Source organism: Scyliorhinus torazame, chromosome 13 (genome assembly GCF_047496885.1).
Source record: "Scyliorhinus torazame isolate Kashiwa2021f chromosome 13, sScyTor2.1, whole genome shotgun sequence".
NCBI classification, from domain to species: Eukaryota; Metazoa; Chordata; class Chondrichthyes; order Carcharhiniformes; family Scyliorhinidae; genus Scyliorhinus; species Scyliorhinus torazame.
Window position 1 is genome coordinate 58,032,328 of NC_092719.1, and position 13,869 is coordinate 58,046,196.

The 13,869-nt window shown below is 43.2% G+C and overlaps 1 protein-coding gene across 50 annotated transcripts in view; it reads left to right on the top strand.

The window, feature by feature from the left end:
• LOC140388045 (mucin-5AC-like) overlaps window positions 1–13,869 on the top strand; it is a 206,081-nt gene that overhangs the window by 43,444 nt on the left and 148,768 nt on the right. For all 50 annotated transcript variants that reach the window (XM_072471585.1, XM_072471595.1, XM_072471594.1 and 47 more), the window contains exons 15-23: window positions 1,127–1,221; window positions 2,252–2,378; window positions 4,095–4,341; window positions 4,428–4,483; window positions 4,587–4,681; window positions 5,813–5,964; window positions 8,834–8,972; window positions 10,263–10,367; window positions 11,389–11,577. In XM_072471585.1, the coding sequence (XP_072327686.1) occupies window positions 1,127–1,221; window positions 2,252–2,378; window positions 4,095–4,341; window positions 4,428–4,483; window positions 4,587–4,681; window positions 5,813–5,964; window positions 8,834–8,972; window positions 10,263–10,367; window positions 11,389–11,577 (1,205 nt within the window). The remainder of the gene's footprint in view (window positions 1–1,126; window positions 1,222–2,251; window positions 2,379–4,094; window positions 4,342–4,427; window positions 4,484–4,586; window positions 4,682–5,812; window positions 5,965–8,833; window positions 8,973–10,262; window positions 10,368–11,388; window positions 11,578–13,869) is intronic.

A 13,869-nucleotide genomic window follows, 5' to 3' on the forward strand; every position in this document is an offset into this window, starting at 1 on the left:
GCTGGGGACTGGGTCTGGCAGTGCCCTGCACAGGTGTGGTGGGTGCGGGTTCGGTGGTTGTGACGGAGGGGTCGAGAGATCTTCTCCTGCACTGAGGAGTTCCGGCGAGAGGACGTCCTCAGTGCAGGAAACGGTATTAAGTGCGGCCTCAGCAGAGATTTCCACGCTGAAGCCTCAAATATAACCAGAGTACCCGCTAGATAGCATGGTTTCTCAGCGCTGCGAGTGCCGGGAAACACTCAGCTAAACGCACTCGTTATGGAAATCTGTTCCCATTCAACAAGATGGTGCCCAAAAAACCTTCTCTCGGCAGACGACGAGTCTTGAATTTTGAGTCACTAAATGCAGTACCTGCAAGAAACACATTCACAGGGCTGGATTCTTCCACCCCGCCCATCGCAAGAACGCCATTGCCAAGACGTGGACAATGGAGAAGTCCATTGATCTGGGACGGGATTCTCCGGTCGCCGGGAGGACGCAGCCGGACAATCCCACCCACAGTTTCAAACTGCTGACACTTCCTCATTTAGTTACCAAAGATCAGCAGTTTCACATGTAGAGGATGGTTAATTTGAAAAATGGAAATATTCAAACTTGGCCCTGTATTGGGCGCACTTTTAAGGCACCACATTTTAAGCGTATGTGTTTCAATATTGCAAGTGTCAAGTCTAATTTTAGCTAATAAATTTATTTCTGCATTTGGTAGATTTGAAAGATGACAGGCGGGGTTTTCTGGTCGCGTCAGCCCCGAGACCACAAATTTCCACCGAGGTCAACGGTCCGCCAAATATTCCGTCCCGCCTACAAGGATTCCCATGGTGGGCGGGACCGGATAATTTACACCCACGTTGGCTACCTTACCTACCTAACGATCAATTCCGCACACTCATTTAAAACATGTATTTCTTAGCTCAGCAATTGTACAATTAATTCTATGTCACTGTCAAATGATAATCTCCGCAACCTTTCTCCTCAATAACTAGAAATCTTCTGAGGACCAGCTCTTTATATGAATAAACAATCCAAATGTCTTTAAATATGTGAATGAGTAAGAAGGTTTCTTTCACATTTTAATGTTTGGACTTAACCGTTAAAAAAATCATCACACTTTGAAATTATATTACAGAAAACTATGCCAAACAACACTGCTTCCATTTAAAAGATCCAAAAAGTGCTTTCTCCATTTGCCATTCTACAGTGGATTACATGAAATACTATCACGTAAGGATTCCATGTAATTTTTAAAAAATTGTAAATTGTTCTGGCTAAGTGATAACAGTCTCGCCTCTGAGTCATAAGTTTGTGAGTCCAAGTCCTACTTAAGAGACTGGAGCATATAATTCAGACTGCTACTTCAGTACTGAGGGAGTGTTGTATTTTCGGAAGCCCTGTTCGTCCTTTGAGATCTTAAACTAAGACCTCATTGGCCCTCTCAGGTAGACATTTCAAAGAAGAACACGGAGTCCCTATTGATCCTGGCCAACGGCAGTTACCAACATCACTAAACCAGATGGCCTGTCATTTGTAGTACTGCTTGTAGCATCCCGCTGTGTGCAGATTTTACTGCATTACAACAGTGACTACACGTCACAAGCACTTAGTTGGCTGCTTTCCCACATCCCAAGATTGTAAAAGATGCTTTGTAAGTTTTCCAAGTCTTTATAAATCAAAATGATACAGTGTGCCTCCACAGTTATGATAATTAATGGAAAATCGATCAGATGGATACAGGGCAACAATGGCATTGTGATAATGCCACCTCAAACTAGTAATCCAGAGGCCCAGGCTAATGTCTGTAGAGCAGACTTCAGATCCACCCCTGCAGTTGGTGGAATTTGAATTCAGTTCATAAAAACTTGGAACATAAAGTCAGTAATGGTGATTGTTGCAAAAACACATCTGGTTCACTAATGCCCTTTTAGGGAAGGAAATCTGCCAACCTTACCTGGTCTGGCCTACATGTGATGCCAGACCCATAGCAACGTGGTTGACTGTTAACTGCTCTCTCAAATGGTCAAGCAAACCACTGAATTCAAGGGCAATAAATGATGGACAAGAAAAGGATAATGAATAGGGGCTTATGACGAAATAATTCATCCGAAACCTACAAAACTGTATTTTCTCAGTTTCTCTGAAACTTAGCTTAAATAAGTATGCATTGTGGGTATAAATTAATAATAGAATTGAATGACACACTACATTTTGAATGGTGGTGAATATTTTCAACTATGAACTTTATTTACTTATTTAGATGTGCGTAGCTGCTACCTGCGCCTGTGAGAACATCAATGACTGTCTGTGTGCTGGACTGGGAGCGTATGTTCACGAGTGTGCTGCTCATGGTGTCCTCGTGAGAAACTGGACAAAAGACATTTGCAGTAAATTATGATTTTGTTTATGTCTTTAGTAAAATAAAATGATAAAATCAAGAATAGTGGGGGGAATTTGGCTTGACAGGAATTCAGAACGAGCAGAATTGCTTTTGTTGTTCATTATATAATACACCTGTAGCCAATAGAACTAAATATTCTCTGGAATTTATAATGAACAATTAATGTGATGCTGACAATCTAGCCACCTAAGACTTTTATAGCTTCCAATGAAATCACCTTTCATTCCAACTCCAGAGAATTATAGAATTAATCAATCTCGCCACAAATGCAAAGGTTTTTTAATTGTCTGTTTCAGCTACAGGCTAACTTTTTGTGACTCACATCCAATGACTTCCAAATCCCTCTGAATACCATCATTTTTATTCTCTCATTTTTCAAGAAAAAATTCTACTTATTCAGTAGCAATCTGGAGAAGTTTCACTCCCCACCATATAATCCATCTGTCATCTTATTGTCCGATCAGTTAACCTGTTGTACCCTCCTCATAGCTTACTGTTCCACCTAGCCTTGTATGATCAATAAACTTGGATGCATTACACTCATGTGTCCTCATTTATATTTTCAATGAAGATTGTAAATAGCTGAAACTGATCCTTGCACATTGCAGCCCCAAAATGATTTGTTTGTGTCTACTGTGTTTTCTATCTATTAGACAATCGCCAATCTACGTTTATATATTAACCCAATCCCATGAACCCTTATATCCTAAACGTATGTAACAAGTGTGACATTTTATTGAATGCCTTCTGAACATCCAAATATATCACATCCACTACTATCCCTTATCAATCCTGCTCGTTACACCCCCAAAAATCTCCAATGGCGTTCTCAAACATGATTTCCCTTTCACCAAGCCATGTCAATTCTGCCTAATCATATTTCCAAGTGCCCTGTTACCACATTCTTATAATTAGGTTTTAGCATTTTCTCTGCTTCTGATGTTAGACTTATAGTTCCCTGTTTTCTCCCCCCACCTTTCATGGACAATCGGACAATCCCGAAAAACGTGCTGTTAGGTAATTTGGACATTCTGAATTCTCCCTCTGTGTACCCGAACAGGCGCCGGAATGTGGCCACTTTGCAGTATTACTGTAAGCCTACTTGTGACAATAAAGATCACTATTATTATTATTTCCTATGTTCCAATTCACAGGCTCCATTCTAGAATCTAGGGAATTCCGGAAAATGCCAATCCAACCACTGTCTCTGCAGCCACCTCTTTTAAAACTCTAGGATATGATTCAGGGAAGATGTCAGCCAATATTTTTACAGTGCCTTCTCTTTATTAAAAATAATTACTTTAACTCCTTCACTCTCATTGAGAACCTTGGTTCCCAACAAATTATGTTCTTTGTATTCTCTTTTGTGAAGACAGACAAAGAAAAGTTGTTTCATATAGGGGCTGGTTTAGCACAGGGCTAAAGAGCTGGCTTTTAAAGCAAACCAAGGCAGACCAGCAGCACGGTTCAATTCCCATACCAGCCTCCCCGAACAGGCACCGGTATGTGGCGACTAGGGGCTTTTCACAGTAACTTCATTTGAAGCCTACGTGTGACAATAAGTGATTTTCATTTCATGTCTCCACCATTTCCTTATTCCCATCCTCATTTTAATATCATTTTTATCTGGCTCTAAAAGACCAAGGTTTACTTTCACTAATTGCCTCCTTTGAACTAATGAAAGTAATACTTTTCTATCTAGAAACATCATGTGCCAACACTCAGGCCTTTGAGAATGACATGAGAGCCTGTAACCGCACTTGTCGATCACTGTCCGAGTACGATTACACCTGCATGGTTAAGGATGTGCCAGTTTATGGCTGTGGCTGTCCTGAGGGCAAGTACATGGACAACACTGGTGCTTGTATTGATGAGTCAGACTGCTCGTGTTATGTTGGTGAACTGGTAATCAAAAAAGGACAGAGCATTAATCTGAATGGTCGAACATGGTAAGTGTATTTGTCCATATTCTGAAAACATTGAGGAAGTAATTAATTAAATATATATAAAAATATAACATCTTTTTTTCATTCAGCAATTGTGAAAATGGGCAACTTTCTTGTCCTGTAGTTCCTACCACCATCAGTCCAGGTGAGCTACTGTATCTATATTTCTTCCAGTGTCATCAGTCAGAATTGTCATAAATGTTTAATCAAAATTTGTTTTTAACAAACATTGGGGTTTTCTTTCTTAGGATGTTCGAATGGGAAAATTTATAATGATTGCACCAATGTGATCTTAAGTAAAAAGAGCAATGCAAAGACATGCAGAAGTCGAAGTTTGCCAATTGTGAGTGTATTCATTGATTTGTCATTTTGCGGGTTTTAACCTGTAACAAAGGGAACTGAATGATGACTGAATGGTTTGTTTTATATCACTAACAGTCTAACTCTACACTTATTCTGCACCAATGAGAGGCGATTTGATGCGCATTGACATGAAAATGGTGATGAACTTAGGAACTCCGAGCATTTGAGGGCATCTCAGGAAATAGTCTCACATAGTTTGAGTTTTTCAGCGGGTGTGAAAATAATCTTAGCAAGTTCACTTTACGGCCATGGAAACATCTTAAACTTGATTATCAATATGTGTGGAGAACTGACTCTCAGGGCAGTATGGTAGCATAGTGGCTAGCACAGTTGTTTCACAGCTCCAGGGTCCCAGCTTGGGTCACTGTCTGTGCGGAGTCTGCACGTTCTCCCCGTGGGTTTCCTCCGAGTGCTCCGGTTTCCTCCCACAGTCCAAAGATGTACAGGTTAGGTGGATTGGAAATGCTAAATTGCCTTTAGTGTTCAAAAAGATTGGGTGGGGTTACTGGGTTACGGGGATAGGGTGGAGGTGTGGGCTTGGGTAGGATGCTCTTTCCAAGGGCTGGTGCAGACTCGATGGGCTAAATGGCCTCCTTCTGCACTGTAAATTCTATGATTCTATGATCTACGTTCTCCTAAAGATCAGGAGGTACAGCTTCTCTTAGTCTGGACAAAAGCAACCAGTCTCTGATGGTTATACAATGTGCCCTGCAGTATCTGCAATATAACATCATAAATATACAAATCTATTTTAATATGTAACTAACCATTCCTAATTTTTGCCTCTACCTATAAATTTGAACATGTGCAGACAAACCAAATTAACTTCAATGCAGGATATAGATTATGGGCTGGATTCTTCCGCCCCAAGAACGCCACGGGCGAGATGCGGACAATGGAGAAGCCCTTTGACCTCGGGTGGGATTCAGAGAATCCCGCCCACTATGTCATTTTCATTTTGCTGAATAATGTCATGTAATATTTGGCTTAGGAATAATAGTTGTGTAAAATTAACAATTATGATGCAATGCAAATCCATGTTGTTTGTTTCTCGGTGGATGTAACACATTAAACTGGGAAACAAAATGATTTGAGTTTTCTTTGTTAAAAGTTAAAGGGCCCCTGCGTCCCTGCCTGTATCTGTCCTGGTATTCTTGTGGAAGATGAGAATGGAAGATGTGTTGCTCCTGAGCAGTGCCCTTGTTTATTTGGAGGAGAAAGTCATGCTGCAGGGAAAACAATCCACAGAGACTGCAATAAATGGTGAGATTAAGTGACGGAAAAGAAGAGAAATTATACTTCTCTTCTCGGATTTTGGACCATTATGAATGTTGGTGCGGCAGTACTGTCACTGGACTAGTAATTCAGAGACCCAGGGTGATGCTCTGGGGACCAAGGTTCAAATCACACCACGGCAAATGGTGAAATTTGAATTCAATAAAACAAAAATCTGAAATTGAGGCTGGAATTCTCCGGCTATTGGAATTCTCTGTTCGTGCCAGCAGCGCACACCCGCCTGTGGTTTCCTGGCGGTATGGGGTGGTTTCAATGGGAAATCCCATTGATAAGCGGCGGGTACAGAGAATCGCACCGCTAACGAAAAGCGCTACCGAGAAACATGTGGCTGGGAGATGGGAGAATCCCATCCTAAAAGTCTACTAACGACCGTCCCATCTGGCTTACTAATGCTCTTTAGGGAAGGAAAATCTGCCTTCCTTATTTGGTCTGGCCTACAAGTGCCTCCAGATCCCTCTGAAATGGCCTGGCAAGCCACTCCATTGAAGGGTAATTAAGGATGAGCAATAAATGCTGACCCAGTCAGCGATGCCCACATCCCACAAATTCTTTTTTAAAAACCTGTTATTCTAAGGAATACTCGCATTCCTATACTCCATTCAGATGGCTGAAGTGCCAATGGCAACAATTTAATAGATTTGATTGTGGTTTGCCAATCTTCTTTTGATATCAATGAATGGTTAAAATAATTTTAAAAAGCTAGGGAAGCTGAAATGTAACTATGGAGAAACAACTTGAAGTGTGATCATGGTCATGGAGAAAATAAGGTGAGGTAGTATATATATTTGAGCATAAATTTTAAAGAAACCAAAATACAAACTTGAAGAGCAGAATCAAGTGCCTTTACTTGAGAGTAGATAAAGCCCTTCTCACGGGCAAGTAAGGACGAGCAACAAAGATTGGCCTTGCCAGTGACATTCAGATCCCGTGACAGAATGAAAAAAAAAGAAGAGATGATAGCAAAGGGATTGGGGAAACATGGCTTACTCCAGGATTAAATATGGAGAGGTACAATCTACAAAAGAAAACTAGTGATGGTAGAGGGAGGGGTAGCTTTACATTCTCCAGATTATTTGTATAACAAGACAAGCAAATTTATACAATAGTCTTATGAACCTGTTATGTAGGGATGTTTGAAATTAGAAAATTGGAGAGTCAATGAAGCAAATTCTTGTTTAAAGCGTTTAGTGCTATTAGAATGATAAGGAAGCTCCATTATATTTATTGAATGTAATAGATCTAGAGGCAGTTGCACTATATTTTATAATTCATCTCATTAACACCAGAGTGCACACACAAGCAGTTGTAACAATTGGGTCAGATCTTAATTGAATCAAGGTGTCAATGTGAGTTCCCATCTGCAACGATCTGCTCACATATAATAAAACATATTTTTCCCTCTGATCATTCCATTTGATGCATATTAACAACACATGTCAATGGAGCAGCACGGCGGCACAGTGGTTAGCACAGTTGCTTCACAGCTCCAGGGTCCCAGGTTCGATTCCAGGCTTGGGTCATTGTCTATGCGGAGTCTGCACATTCTCCCCATGTCTATGTGGGTTTTCTCCAGATGCTCCAGTTTCCTTCCACAGTCCAAAGATGTGCAGTTAGGTGGATTGGCCATGCTAAATTGCCCTTAGGTTAGGTGGGGTTACTGGGAAAAGTAGTGGTGTGGGCTTAAGTAGGGTGCTCTTTGCAAGAGCCACTGCAGACTCGATGGGCCGAATGGCCTCCTTCTGCATTGGAAATTCTATTCTATGAAACAAAGATGCAAGCAGGTACATCAACTAATTGTCGTGAATCCATGATACACAGTGCAACGAATTGAAGCACACAGCTGAAATACTTTGGGGGGGATTCTCCATTAGCCAACGCCAAATCAGGGTGTGCAATCGGGTGGTGAATAGCTCCCAACGCTGAAATTGCAGCAGGCGCTTGTTTGACGCTGAATCACGATGCTCCGCCTCTACGAAAATGGCAGCAATGCAACTCATGCCATGCGTAGTTGCAACACCGTTCACATATCTCCGCCTCCAATGGGTCGAGTTCCCGACGGCATGGTCCACGTATGCACACACAGATGATGAAACTGGCATGGTGGCTGCTAAGAAAGAAAGAGGGCGTACGGACAGTGTCCAGCACTGCCATACTTTGCCAATAGCCTTGCCGCTGGCCAGAGGGCCTCTGCCAGGGCTGGGTGGAGTAATGGGGGAGTGGCCAGGAGGTGGGCTGTGGGGTCAGGGTGGACAGGTACGCAACACCATTACTGCAGCCGGCAAGGCAGTCATGCGGCTGAGCATGCCGCTGACAGCCTGCTTTAAACCTGGTGCCCTGGGTCGTATAGGTGAACCGCCTGGGGCACCCCACTGGGTGCCCTCTGGCCCCAACCAACCCATCAGCTGTGTGGGTGCTCCAGCACAACCTGCCACATCTTTTCGGCCCCGATCAGTGTGTGTGTGAGGGGTGTATTGTTTAAGCTCGGCTGCAGCTTGTTAGCCTTGCGAGTGTCTATCACGGACCCGGCGATTCCTGCACCGTTTTTTGTGGGTTTCTTGTAGCTGATTTTATATCACAGTTGAAGCTTAAGCAGCACCTTTATCAGAAAACTATTGAATATGAAAATAATTTAACTTGCAAGTAGAGTTTAAAATGATGTCGCTCATGAATAACGTAGCCTTGCCTCACTTTACAACAACCACCACAGCTTGTATTTACATGGCACCTTTAACATCGCAAGATGCTTCACGAGCGAGTTATTCAACAAAATGTGCCCTCTGTATCCACGGTCTGAATGGCATTATAGAACAATATTGCTTTCTCTGTTATATTGCAGCACTTGCAGAGCAGGAAAATGGCATTGCACCACCAACCCATGTCCCAAGACCTGTCAGGTTCATGGAGATGGTCAATATGTAACCTTCGATGGAAAGAGATTCATGTTTGATGGCAACTGTGAATATACTTTTGCTGAGGTAACTGAACAAGAATGAATGGGGACCTAAATTGATGTTCTTGGTGTTAGCTATGCCCATTAAAGCTGTATTTACATATTCTAAAATATCTTGCACAGGATTTGCCTATAGACTCCCATGTCTCACAAACTCTAATAAATTGTAGATGCACGCAGATACCCCTTAGCTTCAAATCCTAGTGCCAACAGAATTATTCCTTTTTATTTCTTTAAATGATTCCATTTCTTGGTTGTATTTTCTCATCCTTCACATGACGCAGAATGGTTGCCCTCTTTTGCTTTTTTGCATTTGAGGTGTCGGAGAAGAGATTGAACTGAAAAGGAAATTAGCAAGATATCCCATTTATTTGTGCCAGCTCTTTGCCAGAACAATCAAAACTAAATGACAGTTATGTAGCATGGAATGGAATGAACTTGGATTGTGATAAAAGAGGTCTTTATTTGAGTTTAATTGCTCCTATATTTTCCCTAAAACATTAATCCCGCCCTTCACTCTTTCCTTCATTATCATCCATTTCCCTTCCTAATATCGTCATCCATTTAATTACTCTCACGTTGCCATTGATTTTCCTTAACATCTCCCCTTCATTTCTATTGTTTCCCTTCTCCTCATTGCAGTCCGCTGCTCACGCTTTCACTGCCATCCATTCCATCCTCTCCTCCCCATCCACTTCCTCCTTCCATCCTCTTTGCCAGCTGATATGCTCACGTCCTTTCATTGTATTCTACCCTCCCCCCTCCAATCTTCTTCCATTACCACGTTATGTATTCTTTCTCATCTGTTTTACCCTGACCAATTCTATTTTGGTAGCGGGTCTAATTCCCCTTCCTCGTTCAGCGATTCCAGTGACTGGAATTACGATCTGTCTTGATGATAGCTGCAAATTCCTGTTTCCAAAAGAGCTAGGTAACCAGACTATTAGGGCAGGTAGCATTACGAAGAGGAGGAGGACCTTATACATACTGCAGGCCCCCACTCCTCCTCTTCTTCATCAGTAAATGTAACCACGGAAACCATCAACTCATCTCAAAACCATTCTGTCTCAAGCTGTGGGGAACGAATAGTGTCAGGCAACAGTACCTTTATCAGCCTTCAGTACCGATTCCAAATGATGCGCTCGGTTTTGACTGCCTCCCATTTGTGAAACATTAACAAGCTGACAAAAAAATGGAAAAAAAGTAACCGTTAACATCAAAAGCTGAAGGTTTGCTTGCACGGTGCCTGCTAGAGGGATGAAAGCATTTATTGTTCTGCCATTTCTTAGATTTTTACTTTTATTTTTCTCTTTAGGATCATTGCAATGAAGGAAATGGGACATTCCAAATATTATCAGAAAGTGTTCCGTGTTGCGAAAATGGTGTGACGTGCTCTAGGAATATCAAAATCTTACTTGCGGTCAGTATTTTTAAAAATATTGATTTTTGAACCACTGACACTGCCACATACAAAACCTACATATCCATAGAGTGTGGGTAGCAGATCTACCTGTAGGTCCATTCAGTAAAAAAGCTTTTCAGTTGGCTTAAATGTTAGAGAAGCAGAAGAACAACTTGCCTCACCTGGTCACTCACTATTATTTTTCATGCCCACTCACTTAGCTTGTCTAAATTCCCTTCATGTCTCTTTGCATCCTCCTCACAATTCACCCCCACCTAATTTTGTGTCATCAGCAAGCTTAGAAATATGACATTAGGTACCCACATCCAAATCATTGTCAAGAAATAGCTGGGGCTTAAGCACTGATTGATCCTTGTGGTACTCCACTAGTCACAGCCTGCCAAATTAAGAATGACCAGTTTATTTCTACCCTCAGGTTTCTGTCCTTTAACCACTGCTTAATCCGTGTCACTATATTGCTCCCCAATTCCGCTCAATCTAATTTTGTTTATTAACCTCTTGTGTGGGACATTATCAAAATCCTTCTTAAAATCCAAATACACCACATCCACTGGTTCTCCCTTATCCATTCTGCCAGATAGATCCTCATGCTATAGAGGTTCAAGGACAGTTCTCCCTACTTGGCCACAATTTCTCCATCTCTCTGTTGTCAACTTGTTGCATGGTCTGGACTTTGAAATTAGGTAAAATTGCAACATGTCAATGTACTTTTTTGAAATCAGATTAATTTAGTCCGAATGCACTTTTAAAAATAGCTTTATAGAGATGAAAGACATCACTGAGGATAAGAAGAGACGAAATGGCAGGGGAAAAAGCTGAAAATAAATAGAAAGGTTACAGAATGAATTCGACACTGAGATGGAGAGAAATGTATCATTGCAGGGGAAGGCAGTTTTTATATATGTTTCAATAAACATTATCGCAGCAGATGAGCCAGCATTATATTTTTAAAATGCCTGTTTGCAATGCCGAACTGAAATCATGCTACAAACATGACTAGAACACTGTTTCATTTTAGGGTAAGGAATTCATTCTGAAGGATGGCAGAGTGGTTCGAGCTGATAAATCTCGTCAAACACAGTGCACAGATAATTCCTATTCACTTCACACTGTTGGCCTCTATCTAATCCTTACATTTTCCAATGGGATCACTGTGATATGGGACAAACGCACAAGAGTGTCAATCACACTGGATCCAAGATGGAAGGTAGGTGTGATTTGAAGAACAGATATTGATGTTTGTATTATTTGACTAAAGTAGGTAGCAACTAGTAAATATGAATTAACCATATTTGGAAGTAAGAATTTAATAACTTGGAGAAATAAATGTATGTTGCATTCCACATTATTATGTAGAATCATAAATGATTTAATACCTTTGCTAAAGTAATAGACATAAACATTTCATTAGAAAGTTGACAAGGTTCCATATATTAATATGAAGGTGAAAATCTGCTGGGTGCGTGCATGTGTTATCGTGCAGTTAACTGTTCAATTTACTTTTATTTTTTTATAAATGTTTTTTATTGTTTTTTAAAAAAAAGTATATTTACCGTTATGTACACAGAATAAGAAATATAGAAGAGAAGGGCACACCCAAACATACCCAAATAAAAGTAATAATAAAAAATAAAATAAAATAGAATAACTGGTAGGGTATTGTGCACCAGCTCAACAGCAGCAACTCTGTACAACTGGCAAAATTATTTACAACACATAAGTAGGCAACTGTTTGTGGGGAGGAGGGAGGGTACTTTTATCTTATATTGGCTTGCTGTGTAATATATTGAAAATAGTTGCAAGAATCCCCCACTATCAACATCCTGACCAGAAACTAGCCATATAAATAGTGTGGCTACAACAGCCCTGGGGGGTGGGGGGCGTGGGGGGCAGACTTGAGCAGGCCCGCCATGTCAACCCCTGGACCGTGTGTTCCCGTAAGAGGGCCAACCCTAGCCCCTGCCACACTGACCACCCATTACTCCCACTGACTGCGGAGGCTTCTGGCAGTGCGGCTGAAGGCTATTGCTAATAGAGAATTGGCAACCATGGTTCAGTGAGCACTTCACACATCCAAAGTGGATCCCCATGTGTGGGTGTGCCATGTAGCATGTGGGGCTCATTGCCTAACATGCCAATCATACCTTGATGCATGGACACTGCCTGAACACTGCGGGAGGCAGCACCACAGATGCAACGGCCAACCTTCGACTACCCAGGGGATGGGCCCCAGCCCAAGCACTTGTCCGCGGCCAGATGTGTGTGGCAGGATGTATTGGTGGGGGCAGGGGGTCATGTCTGGAGGATGAGGCATGGGATTGGTTGTGGGCTCGCATTGCGGAACAAAGAGCCAGAGGAGTCATACTGATTGTGTTGAGGGTATTTTAATATTCTTCGTACAAGTGTACACCACTGCCCCACTCTCCCAATGGTGCCCCTCCACTATTCCCACCTTCACTCCCTCACCCCCCCAGACTCCCCACAATGCCCCCTCCCCCGACCACCAACGCACACTCCACTCCTTACCCCCCACCTACCCTCACCTCCCCCAATCCCCTTAGTGATCCTCAATGTGCTTTGCCTTCCTTGCTCTACCACTACATCTAGGTGTACCCCCAGGATGCACATCAGAGGTGGAGGCAGCCAGTTGCTTACCCCATCCCGTGGCCTTCGGTGCCCCTGGCGGACATCCTCTGAGGGCTCTGGGGCCAGAGGGCATCGGCCATTTGATGGCGGCACATGCACAACCGTGTCGCACTTCCGGGTGCTGGCTGCGAGATGCCAGAGGGGTGGAACTCGAGGAGCTGGTGGCCACAGTTGCCACTCCATAGGATGGGTCCGGGTTGCCAAACGCCTCCTCCTCCTGTTCGGTTCCCATAGGTGTTGGGTTCATCTTGGGATGAGAGGAGCAGCAGGTTCGAGACCCGGCTGCCCCAGCGTCAACTGGTTCTGTCGGCCCTGGCGGTTCCCCATGGTCTGCACCATCGTGTCGACGCCCTTGGCATTGCTCCTCAGTGACTGGGACATGGTCTGCTGTGACTCGGCAATGCCCAGCTGTGACTGGAACAAGTTCCGCAGGGCTATGGCCATTACCATCTGGGAGCGGGACATGACCCGCAGAACCCTATCACGGTCAACCTATTACTGGGTGAAGACTCCCATCGAGTCGGACAGTCTACCAAGGCCCTCAGCCATGGCTGTCACCGAGTGTGCAATACCTTGGACACCTTCACTCATGTTGCTGTCGTCATGCATCAGGTTCTCCACTGTGGTTGCCACCCGAGCAGTGTTGATCCATAGCCACGCATTGCCGGTGCCATCTCCTGCACCAGTAGCCTCTGGGACTCCTCCAATCGGCTATGGACCTGCTGAGTGTTGCTAACGTCTCCCTCTCGATGTTCCGGCCGCTCACTATCAGCTAGCCCACCCCTGAGGATCGCGAGATGTCTCCAAGCCCTGCCAGTCCACCCCGCCCCTGATCCCATCCATCCTGCATCTG